General features: G+C 42.0%; 1 protein-coding gene across 4 annotated transcripts in view; it reads right to left on the reverse strand.

Moving 5' to 3' along the window:
• The window catches only part of ELMO1 (engulfment and cell motility 1), a 644,335-nt gene that overhangs the window by 477,884 nt on the left and 148,156 nt on the right, over window positions 1-18,295 (reverse strand). For all 4 annotated transcript variants that reach the window (XR_010322758.1, XM_023544287.2, XM_003406936.4 and 1 more), the window contains exons 3-4: window positions 6,081-6,121; window positions 5,057-5,129 (exon numbers count right to left, since the gene is read on the reverse strand). Coding sequence is in view for 3 of the 4 variants with exons in the window: in XM_023544287.2 (XP_023400055.1) it covers window positions 5,057-5,129; window positions 6,081-6,121 (114 nt within the window). In the remaining variant the exon portion in view is untranslated. The remainder of the gene's footprint in view (window positions 1-5,056; window positions 5,130-6,080; window positions 6,122-18,295) is intronic.

The following is an 18,295-nucleotide window of genomic DNA, read 5'->3' on the forward strand; positions in this document are numbered from 1 at the left end:
AACGACAAATTCCACTGGAATATTTAAAAACACAATTTATTTCTCTCTCTCTCCATCACCCTGAAACATAAAAGTTTCTGGGGCAGACTTTGAACTTGAGAAGAAGCTGAATCTAAACCTTCTGTAAAGCATTTGTAAGCTATACTGCTGAACTCCGCTTAACAGAGTTTTTTTGTTGTTTTTCTTTTTTTCCATTGCACTGAAAACTTACATTTTAAGCGTCCACAAACACATGAAGACAATTTCGGTCATGGGCGTGAATAATACTAGAAAGTAAGGGAGGTGCCTTCCTGTGGATCTTAGAAGAGAATCACAAACATCCACCGTTGTGGGATCAGTTAGCTTGTTAGGCCCGTGACAGGTCTTTCTTCTTTGAAATAACAGGTGATTTTGATCTAGGGCAGAGGAAGGGATCCCACCTCACATACAACTGAACACAAGTAACTAAGAGCATGCACAGGTTTCAGAAATTAGTCACTGGTTACCATGGTAATGCAAATATTACCAAACAACTTACTGGGTTCTAAGTAACCAAGATGAGAGCAAAGAAGTTATTTTAAAACCAGAAAAGTATTGGAGACGTGGGTCTCTATTTTTAGGAATATCTGCAAGGAACTAGATGGGCATAAGCAGCAGACTGAAGCAGCCCTGGGTTTGAATCCTGCAGAGCTAGGCTCCAAGCCCAGCTTCAAGATCTTTATCCTGCTCCGTGAGTACCACATGCAGCTGCGCCCAGCAACAGCTGCTGGAAAAACAGCAGCACATTTTCTTTACAAACAAAGGGCTATGGCTGGGAAGCTTAGTCTTCTCATTCCCTAAACTCTTAATGAAAGCATCAGCCAGGCTACTACTACCCACTGAGGATGGAGAAACCCAACTGCAGACTTCTACGGCCAGTCCCTTTTAAACTCGACATTAAAAATTTCCCATAAAATGACTCCTAAAATGCCCAATACTTATCCCATTGTTTTGAGTAGTTTGAGTTTTCTGAGTATATATTAATTTTAACAATAAAAAGCATAAACATAAACATTTAAAAATATTTAAATTACCCACTCTCCACACACACAAAACAACTATGCACTCACTCCTGGGTTAGGCTCAGTATACAGCTGCTTATGGTGCAGTATGCCCTGTACACACTGGTCCCACCTCATTAGAAAGGAGGCCAAGGCAGGGTTTCTCCAGGTGGTCTCTGGGTGTGCCATATCAGAATTCCCTGGAAGGTTCTTTCTTTTTTTTTTTATTGTGTTTTAGGTGAAAGTTTACAGCTCAAGGTAATTTCTCATACAAAAATTTATACACATATTGTTAAGTGACCCTAGTTGCAATCCCTGTAATGTGACAGAGAAGAGAGGGGCCCCCAAATCTGCAAACAAAGTAACAGAAATAGGCCAGGGCACACAAACAAAGCCATTCCCCAGAACAATGGGACAAGGTATCTAAAAATAGCCCGCAAACTTCTTTAAAGTTGCCTTTCAGAAGCAGCTAGAGAAAACCAGGCCCAGGGACACGTGCAGAACATCCACTTGTGTCCGCTGTGTGACCTTCCACCAGGGGCAGTGAGGGACTACAGCCGCAGACGGGGAATGGAACCTGGGAAGGGAGAGACTGGGCAGGCGTGACATCCCATAATAAGTCCTGCTACGAATCCCAGAGGCCTCCAGGACAGGAGCCATCTTGGAAAGCTGCTGTGCCTGCGCTTTAGTTAACATATCCCCGCCTGTGTCTATTAATAAACATGAATCTTTTCCCACCCAAGAACTTTTAAAAACTCGGGCCTGTCTTTTGTTCTGTGAGATGAGGGTAAGTGTTGATCTAGGCCCTCCTCGTCTCTGCTTGCAAGCCTCTGCAATAAAGCTTTGTTCCTGTGGAAAACTACGTGCCTTACCTACTCATTCTTGACCAGTGAGAGGCAAGACCCTTATTCCAATAACACCACCAGGGCCCCATTTATAACACGGTGGCTTTCAATCCAGGATAAAAACCCAGTATAATATACATATATTATATATTTGTGTATGTGAAACAAATATTTCATGAACACAGCTGATACACTGACATATTCTCTATAACAGTCCATGTTTTAATACTCTTGCAAGCAACTCAATTGATTTCACTACCCACTAACTGGTGATAACCTACAGTTTGAGAAGCCCTGCTATAACATCTATTGCCCTATAATTTTATCATTTAAAAATAAAATTTTTACACTTCTCATACTGCTTGCCATTGAGCTGATTATAACTCATGGTGACCTCATGTGTGTCAGAGTAGAATCGTGCTCCATAGGGTTTTAAATGGCTGATTTTTCAGAAGTAAATCACCAGGATTTTCTTTCAAGGCACCTCTGGTGGACTCAAACCACCAACTAAGCACATTAATCATTTGAACTCCAAATAGTAAAAGACTGTCCAATCATTTCCAATAATACTCCAAAAGTCACAATGTGTAGTTACCTTTAAAAGGTGAACCAGGTTGAAATGAGACAGTCTCGTGCTTAAGGATATCAACAGTGATACATTTTACCTGCTAACCTTTTGTTTGTATTTACTTCTATCTTCCTTATCTCACAAAGAATAAAATGCAAATTACATAAATGCAATATAAAGTAAGTGAGAACTATTAAGAAAATGGAGCCCTGGTGGCACAGTGGTTAAGAGCTCGGGTGCTAACCAAAAGGTCGGCAGTTTGAATCCACCAGCTGCTTCCTGGAAACCCTATGGGGCAGCTCTACTCTGTCCTATAGGGTCACTATGAGTCAGAATTGACTCAGTAGCAATGGGTAGGTTTTTTGTTTGTTTGTTTTATTAAGAAAATGAAGCAAAGGGAAAATAAAGTTAGGTAACTGTTTGTGGAATGACTCAGTGGAGCACGTGAAATTAATAAACCCAATGCAGGCCAGAAAATCTAGTCCACTGTTTAACTCTAAACTTTCTGGCAATCAATGTGAAGAGGGAAACATGACCAGGTAGAAAATTCCCAGTGTCCACCTGGGAAAGAACAAAACAATTTCTAAGAACCATTTCCAGGCCTCTGGATAGCTTCCCTCCAGGGTGGACTAAACATGCTCACATACTTCTCAGAGTAGAGCAAATGAGTCACAGATAGGGATAAACCAAATGTAAACCAGCTGCCATACAGTCAGTTCCTACTCCTGGTGTAGAACTGTGCTCCACAGGGTTTTCATGGCTGATTTCTTGGAAGTAGATCACCAGGCCTTTCCTCCAAGGTACCTCTGGGTGGATTCAAACCTTCAACTTTTGGGTTAGCAGCTCATTGCTTAATCATTTACACCACCCAGGGACTTCCCAAGTAGAAATAGGGCCCCTGTTTCTGCCTCCATGCTCCACCACCATCACTTGATTTATGGATAAACTTATGGTCACTCTATGGGCTATTGACTGGGACAAACAAGATCTGCTAGACACTGAAGCCCCAGGTCACCTGCTTCTCCTTCCTCCCAGAGCACTTTTTGCTCACTTCTGTGATGGCAGGGAACACCCTCTCATGATGACGACTGTTCACAAGGCTGTTCCTTCCCTTCCCCCAGCCCCAGAGGTTATGAGTCCCATAAGGACAATTCTGACTCCTATGCGTTTCAGTAAGTGCTCCATAAAATTGAGCTGAATGCTAAACTATTCTAGATATTTCCAAAAGGCTAAGTGATAAGAGTACAAAGATCTGGACTTGCTTCTTGATTCTATCATTTACCAGCCATGAGATACTGGTCAGGCCATTCGATCTCCATGGGTTCAGCTTCTTATCTGTTAACCAAAGCTGATACTGTTTATGTCACAGGTTTGTCATGAAGAAGAAATCAACAAACAGATGTAATGTACTTGGCCCAGTCCTAGGCACACAGTAAGTATTGAATAAATGGTAGCCATCTATGGATCGAGGGCAGTGGTGGTTCGGTGGTAGAACTCTCTCCTTCCATGTGGGAGACACGGGTTAGGTTTCTGCCCAATGCATCTCCTTTGTAGTCACCACCCGTCATCAGTGGGGGCTTGTGTGTTGCTATGATGCTGAACAGGTTTTGGTGAAGCTTCCATACTAAGATGGATTAGCAAGAAAGGCCTGGTGATCTACTTTTGAAATCAGCCAAGGAAAACCCTATGGATCACAGTGCTCCAATTCCCAAACGATCATGGGGACGGAACAGGATGGGGCAGCATTTCATTTGGTTGTGCACCGGGTTGCCAGGAGACACCTTGACAGCACAGGGCCAACTTGACAGTAGCCAAGAATAACAACAATAATCCGGGATCACTTAAGACTACTTTTACTTGTTGCCAGGGCCACCGTAGTCTTCACAGCTCCCTCCTTCTCCTCCAAGGCTACTAAAGAGAATAAAAATCATCCAAGAAGAAAGCAGTGTCTCGAGGACCAGAGAACCCTTTCAGCGCCTACAATGCCACCTTTGAAAAGTTTTCTTATTATCATTTCAAGTACTTTAAGCAGGGGTTAGAGGTTACTCTGACAAAGAAAATCTGAGACAGGAGAGCTGGAATAAGTCCTTAAGTATGAAATAAATGCCTTAACCAAGCAATAATGAAGAGAGGTAATTAGTATATTCCCTGCCAGAAGGCAAATACTGCTGCTAAAACAGGACTTGAAAACATATTTGGTCTTCACTCTTGAATGGGCTAAATGTTGCCTTGTTAATACTAAAACAGCACTTTTTTGCTTTGTAGACCCTACTTGCATGGATGGTAAACAAACAAACAAAATCCTTAACTGTTGAGTTGATTCTGCTTATAGCGACCCTACACAACAGAGTAGAACTGCCCCGTAGGGTTTCCAAGGCTGCAATCTTTACAGAAGCAGACACATCTTTCTCCCATGGAGTAGCTAGTGGGCTCGAACCATCAACTTTTTGGTGAGCGGCCTAGTACTTAAGCACTGCACCTCCAGGGCTCCTGTGCATAGCTGTTAAGCTGTTAGAGATGTAAAATTTAGACCAGCATGTCTAGTCCTGAACAGAGTCCTGAACATCAGCCACATTCTACAGTCCTTACATACAAGTGTCCCAGGTTAAACAATGTTGACTTACCTTTTCCGTGATATAAAAGTTTGAACCTTCAGCATACTGCAGTGCAAAATATTCATGGTTCGCAAGAGACCACCTAAAAAATATACACATAACTCATCAGGGAAGCAATCGCTTGGTCATTTTCATTTTCATAACTTTATAGGGTTAGATGAACTGAACCCTCTGTGAATGGGATTGGGCCAGTTCCAATACATGGTGCAATGCCTTCCCTAAAACAAATTGACAATGCCCATCTTCGATTACCCTGGGACTCATCGTTTCACATATGGACTTACTAAAATTATTTCAAGCCTACTGCTCACCTTTAAGCATTGTCATCTTCAAGGCAAGGGGCAGGAGAAATCAAAATATAAATTGTTACATTCCTCCCTATTTTGAAGGAGTGGAGCAGAGGAGAAATCAGTAAAATTGAAATTTTTGATAATTGGTAAATTTCAATTGTCTCCATACTCTACAACCCCCAACCAGCATACTTGCCCCAAACTGGAACACTCCAATTAAGCATTCGAGGTGATACTCTTTTCACAGCTCTGCTTTAAAAGTCAAATAAGTTTACACAACTTGCATATGTGGGCCTCCTTTGGATGTTAAAGCAACCAAGAGAAGCAGGGAAGTCACATCAGCGTGACGGTCCATATGGCACCACGTGTACTCACTGCCTTGTCTTTAACTCCTCCATCTTCTGTTAGGACCTGCGAGGTCCTCCGGTTTATAGGAGACGAAATGTGGATTTAACCTCAGGAACCTTTAGGCTACTCCCTGCTGGGCAGGATGAATGGACCACAATTTTTCAAAATAAACAGAACCAAGCCCCAATATGCACACACAGGCCATATCACACTTTCTGCTCTTTGAGGCACAGCTGCACTTTTTTTGGTGGAAAGCGATGTGTCAGTCTTACGAAGTAGTTCTTGGTAACCTTGGGCAGGTCAAGCAGTGACTTACTAATAATATTTACTATTATTTTATTTGTCTGTCTATTTGTGGACAAAAGTGTCTTAGACGAATCCTGAGCAACACTTACCCGTCACAGACTTCCTTTATTATTGCAGACAGTGGTTTTTTCTGTAAAAATAACAAAAAAGGAAATACTTTCTGTTAGTTTCATTTCATCATTTTAAATTAAAAAAAAAAAAGGGAAGAAAGAGGAGCCTAATAAAAAGACATCTACACAAGAAGAATTTACATTTGCTATTATTATTTGCTGTCAATGTGTCTTTTTTTTTCCACAAGATAATAATCTACCAACCATCACCACCAAATTTATTAATGATTTATTACCCTTGTGGTCTCATTCTCTAGGGTTAGCATCATTAGCTGACCAAAATGTGCATCATATTTAACTTAGCTCCATTAAAATCAGGATGAAAATATAACTTTGGACAAAGATCTCAAGGGTGACGAAAGCCAGAAAGGTTAGATCATAACCAGAATTCTTTAGCAGTAGCCCTTGAATCACGTAAACAGCAGTTTAGTTTCATACAAACAAATGTGGATGCGTGATGTTTTTAAGAGAATGTGTGGCAAATGTACTAGAAGCCATTGTGAAATTGTTCCTACAAAGTGCATAGAATTCTTCACCCCAGCATGGCCCTGATAAATGCTAATCACAAAGCAGCTTGAGCTGGACACCCTTGACTAATGCGACCATAACACCATGTGCCGTGGTGTCAACTGGTGAGCTGACTACAGCTGTGCCCTCGCGCCTAACTGCCACAGTTGGAAGGAATGCAGCTGAGAGGCAAACAAGCTTGCCCAGAGATGTCAAAACTCTTGTTGCTGTAAGGGCAAACAGATCCTGTCTGTTTCCCGGGATGGGGGGTAATGTACCCACAAAAGAACAAGTCACAGATAAAAACTAAAGGAGGGAGAGAGGAAGAAAAATCAAAGAAGTATAATAAATGGGCCTGGATTTTCAGATACAACCATAAAAAAAGAAGCTATTTCCATATAAATGCACTATTCCTGTTGTTCTGAAGGGCAGTGTGGTGGGGGAGAGAGATTCTGAATCAGGCTGGCCCGGTTCAAATCCTAGCTCTGTCAACGTCTCTAAAATATGACCTGCGATTTCCTTAATTGGAGCCCCAACTACTTTATCTGTAAAATGGGAATATTACCTCCACAGGGCTGTTAGGAGGATAAAATAAAATGAGAACTAATACAACGGGAAAAACACTCTAACAGCATTAGGATGCTGCCCGCCTTGCCCTCTCGTGTCACTAAAAGAGCTCTATTTCCCTCTTGCATCCTTGCGAGTGTGTCCTGTTGGTGAATTTTAAACACTGTACAAGTCGCTCTCCCTACGTCCTTGCTAGAAGCTCCAACTCAGTCCACAGTGCTCCTCCGAAGGACTCCCTCCCATTGGAGCTCTAGCCCCTATGGCTAAGTCCATTGCCACGTGTTTAAAAGAACATCTGCCTACCACTGTCAATGCAGTCACAAGCAGGGGGGACAGGGAGCTAGAATCACCAAGAAGTGGAAATACACTGGTATTTTCTGACATCCTGAGTTGGTCTCTTTTCGAATATGATTAGAAATGGTGATTGGTTTATACAGCGCTGTTATACACCATACAGATTCTAGGCCTTTGGCAAGGACCTGTCCACTGTTGATGGCTCTAGCTGTGAGCTGAGATGCAAATGTCTTCTTATAACCAAATGACAAAGGAACTTTAGGAACGAAACTTTCCCATTAGGTGATGTTTTGCACTTCCAACTGCCAGAGACCCCCTTCAGACAATCAGCATATTATGAACACATACCAGGCAGTTCCCTAATTCTACTTATTGAACCCTCAAAACTGAAATATAAACAATAGGCCTTAAATTATTGATGAGAAATGATTAAGGAAGAGGGATGAATGAGAAACACTAGATCTTGAAACAAGAGACCAGGACAAGAAGGTACTGCTGTGGAGGTAGGAAAAGGCATTTAAAGGAATTGCTCCCAGCATTAGACTTCTTAACTGAGATCATTTAGAGCAATTATTTGGATTTTAATTCAGGTCTAATTCATAGATGTGGAATAAAGCCTAAAAGGACAGAGGTTTATGGGGTACTATTATATCTAGCACACTACAAAGTTGGAGGTAGAGACTTAATGGAGAAAGATAAAAGCCACAGAGGAAAAGGAATCACAGTTAACTGAACAGCCACAATGCAACCTGACCAATCAAAATGAATGTTAGGTAAGGATGGGGATGGCTCTTTGGCCTACTTCCTACACTTGTGTTCTCCATTCTTCTATCTGCTCCACAAACGTTAGCCTCCACCACCAAACCCTAATCCCATGGACCTTTTCACAGTTCTCATCCTGACATAACCTGTCCTGCCTTATTTGACACTGTTGACAACTCCCTTCTTTTTGAGATCCTTTCTTTCTTGAGCTTCCGTGATATACCACAGTATTTCCTTTCTTTTCCTACATTTATAACCAACTCTTAATACAAACCAAGAAATCCTTCATAGTTCCTCTTTTACTTCTATCTTCCTAGCTACAAGTTTCTGTTCTTGTCTCTTCTGCTTTTACTTAATTGGTCAATTCCTTGTGGATCTCGTTGGCTTCAGCTGTCATGAGTCTATAGTTCTGGTCCTAAATACTCTCTGACGGTTTATTAGCTACAGCATTCTAATTCTTGTTTTTCAAGTCCTTTGTTAAATGTGTCCAAACAAGAGTCATCACCCTCACCATCCCCTACCCCTCAATCTACCCCAACAGCTGCACGGCCTCCAATGCCCCCGTCCCCGACTTCTCTGCTTTCGTATGGCACCGCTATTGCCTAAGGGTCATCATTAAACTTTATTTCTTCACTCCCCAGATCCAATTTGTTACCAAGTGATGTAGACATTCTCCCTATGATGTCAACATCATTACTTGTCATCTCTTAACCACTTTTCTGAACTCACGACTCTCCTCATCCCAACTCCCACTGTCAGATTAATCTTCCAAATCACACCCACCCTCAAATTTGCTTCCCCAATCTCAGCCATTTCCAGAATGACAGTCCATCATTAGTAACTGCCTGATATAAATTTCCAATCAAATGCTCCACGGGCATATCAAACTCAACCTCTTATCTTTCATTAGTTCCTACACTCGCCTTGCCTACTTCTGGCAGTTTTTCCAGGCATGTCGTTAGAAAATTTGTCCTTGCCTTTTGCTTCTCCTTTACCCCGTTCGGTGAAACACACATTTACAGGATGCTAAGTGTTGTCACTGTTTGATCCGCAATCTCTCTCCCAGCTACGCTTTCCAGTTCCTTACCATCATCCTTGTTAGAGTTCTCAGGATCCTGTCTCCAAATCCCTGCAAATAAGTCTTTTTATCCCTAACCCACACGTTAACTAGAATTAGACAAAAACTTTCCACACTAATTTTGTCCAAACTTTCTACCAATTCTATACATGTTCCCCTATGCCTCTGCATTAGTTGGTGATTCACCAAAAAAAAAAAAAAACTCATATCCATACCTTCACTTATGCCATTTGCCCTGTTGCAATGTTCCTCTCCAATCCTAACACTGAACTCTTACTTATGGTTTAATACACAGATCAAAGCCACCTCCTCCAAGCAGACATCCCTGATGTCCTCAACTAAGAATAATCATCCCCAATCTGTACTTAGCACATTAAATCAATCACTCTGAAGGCCTCCATGTACCATCTTATCTTCTTGCCCCTTAAGAACAAGGACATCATAATTCATCTTTGTAACCTTCCCGACAGTATATAGATGCTATTAGGTTCTAGTGTTGTTGTTAACTGTCATAGGGTCAGCCCTCATTCATGGCAATATCATGTACAACAGGATCAGACCCTTGGGATCCACAGCGCTTCACTGACTTATTGTTGTAAATAGATCACCAGGCTTTTCTTCCTAGCCTGTCTTAGTCTGGAAGTTCACTGACACCTGTTCGGCATCATAGCAACACACGAGCCTCCGGGCGGTGGCTGCACATGAGGTACATCGGGCAGGAATCTAACCCGTGTCTCCTGCATGGAAGGTGGGAATTCTACCACAGAACCACCTCTGCTCCCACAGTCTAGTAGGGAACTCGGTACGTTTCTGTTGAATGGAAAATCCACATATCCACTAATTTTCCTTAAAAAAAAAAAAAAACAGAAACAACAAAAAAGGCATAAATATAAAGCAAACTATTTTGAAGGATAGCCTGGATTAATCAGCACATTTTCCACTTCCCACAATGTAAGCCACTGCTGGGTGGCTCCAAGCAGCTGCTGGCTCTAAGCTGTCAAGACAGGTGAAGGCTGTCGCCATCCCCTACACAGAATCATCCCCAAAGGAGTTAACACAATTCACAGCTTGGAAGAGCACGGAGCGAGCCAGCTGATGGAGAAAACGCTTCAACAGATGATACAACAGATATTAATCAAGGGACTGTCACCACCAGTATGCAGGACTGCACAGGTGAGGAGTCTACTTTCATAAACAGACCAGACTGACCAAGGGGCTCCAAAAGAAAACACTAGTCTGGTATCACTGCTTTTCTCACCTCCTGTATAAAGCCTTGTCAGTTTGACACGAACTCACTGCCTGCCCAGAAAATTCCAAGCCATATGCCAGCTCAGCCTATGGATCTTTTAGTTAATGTTTGCCCTGGGGGTTACAACGTGTGTTTCTATCTGTCCAGTTCTCCAAGGCCTCGGGGTTAGGGTGGACATGGGCAATAGCATCTACAGCTTTGTGTTGTTACTGCTGTTAGCTGCCATCCAAGTGGCCCCCAACTCATGGCGACCCCCTGCACAATGGAAGTGAACATTGTCTGGTCCTGCACCATCCCCGTGATCAGTTGTGGATTGGATCATTGTGATCCATACTGTTTTCCCTGGCTGATTTTCAGGAGCAGATCACCAGGCCTTTCTTCCTAGTCCATCTTAGTCTGGAAGCTCCAATGAAACCTGTTCAGCATCACAGGAACACATGAGTCTCCACGGGCAGATGGGTGGCGGCTGTGCATGAGCTGCACTGGCCAGGAATTGAACCCAGGTCTCCCGCATGGAAAGCAAGAGCACAACCACTGAAAAGCCACTGTCCTCTCCATAAACCTTAAAGGAACTAAAAGTCAACTTCTGTATTGAGTATGAATATACCTGGACTTGGAATATTGAGCCAAGGTTATTTTAACCACCTGGGTATATTTTCAAAACTTACCAAAATCATTAGTAAATTCCTTGAAGGTCAAAACTACCTTCTCAGACTTAGTGGTGGACTGAGAGCTGAAGAATGGGTTTTTTTTTTTTTTTTAACTGTGCTTTAAGTGAAAGTTTACAAATCAAGTCAGTCTCTCATACAAAAATTTATATACACCTTGCTATATACTCCTAACTGATCTCCCCCTAATGAGTCAGCCCGCTCCTTCCCTCCACTCTCTCTTTTTGTGTCCATTTTGCCAGCTTCTAACCCCCTCTACCCTCTCATCTCCCCTCCAGATAGGAGATGCCAACATAGTCTCAAGTGTCTACTTGATCGAAGAAGCTCATTCTTTCTTCACCAGCATCTTTTTCTATCCCATTGTCCAGTCCAAGCCCTCCCTGAAGGGTTGGCTTTGGGAATGGTTTCTGTTTTGGGCTAATAGAAGGTCTGGGGGCCATGACCACCAGGGTCCTTCTAGTCTCAGTCAGACCATCAAGTCTGGTCTTTTTAGGAGAATTTGAGGTCTGCATCCCACTGCTCTCCTGCTCCCTCAGGGGTTCTCTGTTGTGTTCCCAGTCAGGACAGCCATTGATTATAGCCAGGAACCATCTAGTTCTTCTGGTCTCAGGCTGATGTAGACTCGGTTTATGTGGCCTTTTCTGTCTCTTGCCAGCATTTAAGATCCCAGTCGCCGAAGAGGAAGGATCTTTAAGGTGAACTTCGGAGTTTAGCCAGTTACCCAATTCTCCTTGATGGAGATCAGGGACCATGCACATGGTGGCCCCCAAACCACTCCTTTTCCCCTTTCCTTTAGCTACAGTGAGATCATCTTGCAATATATGGAAGTATTTCTTTACTTCATATTATTTTGAGGAAATTTCTATTTTTGCAAAAATACTTATTTGTCAAATGAAGTATGCATTGCCCTATGAATCTGACTGACAAAGTACCACGTGCCAACAATTATACCCAAAGGGTGGGGTTTTTTTAGGATTTATTCCTCTCCTTATCTCAACTTCTATTCTCTAAAAGAGTTCCTTTATTTAACGAACTAACTTCCAAACACAGTGAGTACAGAATACTAATTTCATATACAAAATGATTTTTACTTACTTTTCATAAAAATAAGCAAGTTTCTGTAAAATGGCCAAATTCTCTAGCGATTCATTTTGAATCTACTTCTCTGGCAATACTTTCTTCCTATATATTCCTTAACGTGGGTGTTGGTCCTTTGCTTTTCTTTCTGTGCTCCCTCTCCCGTGCCTTTAAAAATTGTCTGTATTAAAAATACCTGAATCCAACCATCTTCTAGTGTTTGGTCTTGCATTTCCAATAACCGGTTGTATGAGTTCACATAGTTGTCAAACTTCACACTCTATTTTCTTCCTTACTAAACCGGATCTTCCTCTTGTGTCTCTTTTATCTCCTAAAAAACCCACCACTGACCCACTCAGTGCACATGGTCCTTTAAGAACTGAGAGAACCCCCCAGTGAAAACATCCCAGGGAGTCTTTGGTTGTTTATTTAAGAGGTGGTTGAGTAGTTTTTTGTTTTTTGTTTTTGAGTACATGCAGCCTGCCTTGCAGCTCCTTCCCAGGAGAAAGCCCAGCTGTCATCCCTCCTCAGCGCGGCCCTCTGCCACACCTGTGACAAGCTCTGCTAGCCACCTGTTCCTGTCTGTTGGCTAAGACACCTAGCTTTGAGATGTTTCTCAGCCTCAAAGCTCCTATGTCTACGGCTGCCCCCACTTCTGCCTTGAGACCAGCCTCTGACACTGACAGCACCCGCAGCCAGGGTGGCCACGCACCTGTTAGCAACTATGCATACTGAGCGGCAGGTCTCTGCTTTTGACACCCCCTTCTCAGACCTATACCTGCCCTTCACATGCGCATCACCCAGAAAAGAGCGCAGCTTTACCAAAAGTTTATTTAAAGTGTTTTTAATGACATGGGGGAAAATGCGCATGAGAGAATATGAAGTGAACAGATGCCAGTAAGGCACTTGACATGCTAAATTTTTATCAACCACTTGCTTTTCTATATCTTCCCTCAACTATGAGCTCTTGAAGGACTTTATAGAAAGACCTCTTGGGATCAAATTCTGACTTCTGCAGCCCCTGGCTTTGTAACCTTAGGCTTATTACTTATCCTCTCAACGTTTCCATTTTCTCTTCTGTAAATGAGAATAAAAACAGAACCTAGCACATAGTATTATAAACCAAAAAAAAACATTGCCGTCAATTCTGACTCATAGCAATTCTATAGGACAGAGGAGAACTGACCTATAGGGTTTCTAAGGAGCAGCTTGTGGATTTGAACTGCAGACCTTTTGGTTGGCAGCCTGAGCTCTTAACCACTGTGCCACCAGGGCTATGGTGAGGATTAACTGAGGTCATGTATGTAAGACCCTTGAAATAGCCCCTGGTACATGCTGAAGCATTTTATAGATATTACCTATTAATAGGGCTCTTTCACTTCCTGTGGTGTCCCTGGGTGGTGCAAACAGTTAAGCACTTGGCTGCTAAGTGAAAGACTAGTGGTTTGAGTTCACCCAGAGGTGCCTTGAGAGAAGGGCCTGGTAATCTACTTCTGAAACATCACCAGTGAAAATCCTACAAGTATTGTGCTGTTTTAAAAAATTACCTCAAACCAAAAACCAAACCCAGTGCCGTCAAGTCCGACTCATAGTGACACTATAGGACAGAGTAGAACTGCCCCACAGAGTTTCCAAGGAGCGCCTGGCAGATTCGAACTGCCGGCCCTTTGGTTACAGCCATAGCACTTTACCACTTCGCCACCAGGGTTTCCAAAGAATTACCTACATGAGATCAAACTGACAATAGTAACCCTAAGGCAAGATGAGAATTTTAAGGGGCAAAGATTCTAAGTTAATGGTGATGAAACGACATGGGTAGTGATGCTGAGAATGGTAACACAATGTGAAGTAAGTAACCTTTGTCGTGGAATTGCACGAAGAAAAACTGCGAGTATGTTTTGTTGTGTATATTTTCACCAAAAATTAAAATAATAAAAAACCCAAAGGAGCACAGTTCTACTCTGACACACATGGGGTTGCCATGAGTAAGAATCAGCTTAAAGGCAACTGGTTGTTCTTTTTATTTTTGGTTCATTTCTTATATCCACTGTTTGAAAATTTCACAGACACTTTAAAAAATTTATCTTGGTTAAAGAAATTAAGTAAATAAGTGAACGGATATCAGGTCTTCCTCCTTCCTTAAAGGGACACTGGCACTCATAGCTCTATTTGGCACTTGTCTCATTCCATTCTTTATCCTTCAACTCATTTTCATTTGTTTTGTCAACTAGACGGTACTTCCTTTGGAGGAAGAGACCGCCTCTGAGACATCTCTGGAGCCTGGCTGCTTAGGCCCTCAAAAGGGGTGCCATTAATGAACATCATTAACACATGTCTTTTCAACTTTCGGCTTTTGTTTCCTTTTGCTCTCTTCCTGTCTGCCAGGGAAGCTCAGGAGAGCAGATAAAGATGGAAAACAGCAAGACGAGGCCAGAGAGAAGCAACCCCCGGTCAGTACCTTCTGTCTTCTCTTCCCCACAGCCATCCATGATCTTGCACCCTTGTAACTACAAAACTATTTTCTGCCAAGTCGTAAAGCGTTTGGTCCTATCTACTAAAAAAGCCTTTCATTTTCTCCAATGCTTAGAAAGAATTTGACAGATGCTTTATTCCGACACTTTGAGGCGGTGCGGCACAGCCCTTGGGATTTTACTTTGCTTTTCTAGATGGAAACTCATTGAACTTATCCAGCACAGGAGTTATGAGTTACGTTGGCCCAAAGAGAAAAGCAACCCAGTTTTCAAATGTCAGGACACTGCTGAGAAGGAAGAGGTGTGTTGACTCTGACTTGTACAATATGACTTGGAGCAACTTTAATGTACAATCACCCATCTAGTACCCGGAGGTACCTGGTGACACTGTGTCAATGACACCTGTCATTTTATAACAGCTTTATTCTTCCTTCAATGATCCCTATTATTTCTCTCCCTACTTTCCAGCCATATATTTTTAGTATGGAGGAATTTGATGTGTTCCAAGAGGTGTGTGCACATCCTAATAACAGCATAAATAATCTAATGACAAAACCACTCTTTCCAGAGCGTTGAGGAGGCAAATTTATCTCATTCTTGGAAGTCAAGTATTTTGACAACAGTTCCAATGTGAATCACTGCCACAAAATTCCTGTAATTGCCAGAAGTGACAAGGGGCTCACAACAACATTTTCAACATAGTAAAACCACGCATCCCATTAATTTAAAAAGTTGAAAGATGACAGGCTCTGCCACCTTTTTCTCAACAACTGATGATTTGTTTCAAAAATGGTTGACTGTAAATGTCTTGTTTCAAGCTTCAGGAAACTAATTAAATATTAGATTTGACCAAAATAGAGTACAATGTTTTTGTCATAAGAATCACTGGACTATGTAGATGAGCAGGCATAATTAATCAGCACTCTACTATATTAGTGGGTTAAATGGAAGCACAGATACTTTTCTCTTTTAAATATTCTAACATTTTTCTATTCAGTAGAAACTGCATTTCCTTTAAACGGAAAGGAAACTACAACTTTAGAAAATTACAAAAAACATAAAGATGAACAATGCGAAAAAAAAAAAAAAAGCTGTTGCCATTAAGTCGATTCTGATTCATGGCAACCTCCTGTGTTACAGAGTGAGCAGAATTGTTCCATGGGGTTTTCTTGGCTGTAGTCTTTAACAGACACAGTTCGCTAGGCCTTTCTTCATGAATGGGTTTGAACCACCAACCTTTAGGTTAGCAGCCAGTTGCGACCCGCTTGTGCCACGCAGGCTCCCTGTGCAAAAATAAATCATTACTTGTATCAGTTATGGAGCCCTGGTGGCACAGTGGTTAAGAGCTACAAGGGCTAACCAAAAGGTCGGCAGTTCGAATCTACTAGCCATTCCTTGGAAACCCTATGGGGCAGTTCTACTCTGTTCTATAGGGTCGCTATGAGTCGGAACCAACTTGATGGCACCTAACAACAACATATCAGTTATGATCTTTCTAGTCCTTGACTCTTTTATATTGCTCCAATATCAAGTGCTGCGATGGATAATAAGAAACAACCTTTTCCCCAAATTCCATTATCTCAGACGGTAGCAACAACCAAGTTCTTAATTCCTACATTCCTCTCAGTCTTCCTCAATATCCATACTTTCCGAGAAGTATTCCCAGATGACTCTGACATGCCATTCTGCTTCACCACACCCTTGGCAATCCAGTGTGCTCTTTTATGTGGAAATGAGGATTCATACACTGAATTAATTCAGGTGTTATGGTCTGCCTACCTTCACCCAGTGAAAGAATCTACTTATTTGTGTTAAGTTTGTACATAAAAAGTTAACCTTGTTTATGCATGATTTAAAAATAAAATGTCTGCAGAGCTATAAACATCAGTGGTTGCCAGCAGCTCAGGAGTAAGGCCGGATGAACAGATGGAGCACAGGGCATTTTTAGGGTAGTGAAACTATTCTGTGTGATACTGTAGTGGTAGACAGATGACGTCATCTACTTGTCAAAACCCATGGGGTTGTACAACACAAAGTGTGAACACTTATGTAAACTACGGTGAAAGAGTATGCAAGGGGAGGGAGTACATGAAAATGCTGTACTTCTAAAAGTCTATGATAAATGATTGAATGAATGTCAGGCCTGCCTGGTAGGATACATAGAAATGATTATTGACGCTAATAGACAAGAAATTATTAGACCACCCATAAAACAAAATGAGACTAAAGGGGCACAGAAGCCCTGGGGCAAGGATTAGAAGGCAGGAGGGAACAGAAAAGCTGGTAATAGGGAATTCGAGGTTGAGAAGGGAGACTGTTGACATGTTGAGGGGTTTTTAACTGTCATAAAACAATATGTGTACTAACTCTTTAATGAGAAACTAGTTCTGTAAACCTTTACCTAAAGTACAATTTAAAAAGATAAAAATCAAAAAAAAAAAAGGAAAGAAAGAAAGACCAGGCTTACTGGCCTGACAGAGACTGCAGAAACCCTGAGAGTATGGTCCCCAGACACGCTTTCAGCTCAGTAACGAAGTCACTTCTGAGGTTCACCCTTCAGCCACAGATTGGACAGGCCCATGAAACAAAATGAGACTAAAGGGACACACGAACCCAGGGGCAAGGACTAGAAAGCAGGAGGGAACAGGAAAGCTGGTTATAGGGAACCCAAGGTTGAGAAGGGAGGGTATTGACATGTCCTAGCTGTTAATCAACGTCATAAAACAATATGTGTACAAACTGTTTAATGAGAGGGTTTGTTCTGTAAAACTTCATCTAAAGTAAAATAAAAAAATTTAAAAACAAATTATCAGATCAGGTGAGTATATATGAGAAAGCCAGGTGAGCTTTGAACGCAAAGTAGGATTCAGGTTCCATTTAAACATAGGATTATGAAGGTTTACAGCTGCGAAGGAACTGTGATTGGATGTAAACCAGTGGTAGAAAAATCCCAAAAGGAACCTGTGGCACAGGGAGTATTAAGAAGTGAGTTCACTTTTTTAATTTAGTTTTTGTTTTCCTTCTACTTCTTGCCTCTCCTCCCTGCATAGCTGGTTTACATCTGGGAGTGGCTGCACTCCTGCCAGTTCATCCTTCTTCCCTGAGTGGTAAGAGATGTGCTGAGACATCTGCGGGTGGGTAGTGGAGGGACCTGGGCTTGCAAGCCTCAGACTCAAGTCCCATTAATGACCTGGTAATGGTGGCCACCAGAGACAGAACCACAGCCCTCAAGAATAACAAAGCAGGATCTTGTAGAAGGGTCTGAAATATGCCAACAACGGCCACAACCTCACGTACTTTCTCCAGATTCCCCTGACACATTATAAGCCCGGATTTTTATTACCTGTAATCCGTTGGCCAGTGCTTCTGACAATAATGATAATAGTACTGGCTACTATTTACTGAGTGAGTACATATATCTAGGTCTGTTTTACAAATGAGAAAGCTGTAGGAGGATTTTGAGGTGTGAAGTAACTTCTCAAAGCCTCATAGTACATGTGAGGGAGCCAGAATTCGAACCC

The sequence above is a fragment of the Loxodonta africana genome, chromosome 8 (genome assembly GCF_030014295.1).
Source record: "Loxodonta africana isolate mLoxAfr1 chromosome 8, mLoxAfr1.hap2, whole genome shotgun sequence".
Lineage (NCBI taxonomy): Eukaryota > Metazoa > Chordata > Mammalia > Proboscidea > Elephantidae > Loxodonta > Loxodonta africana.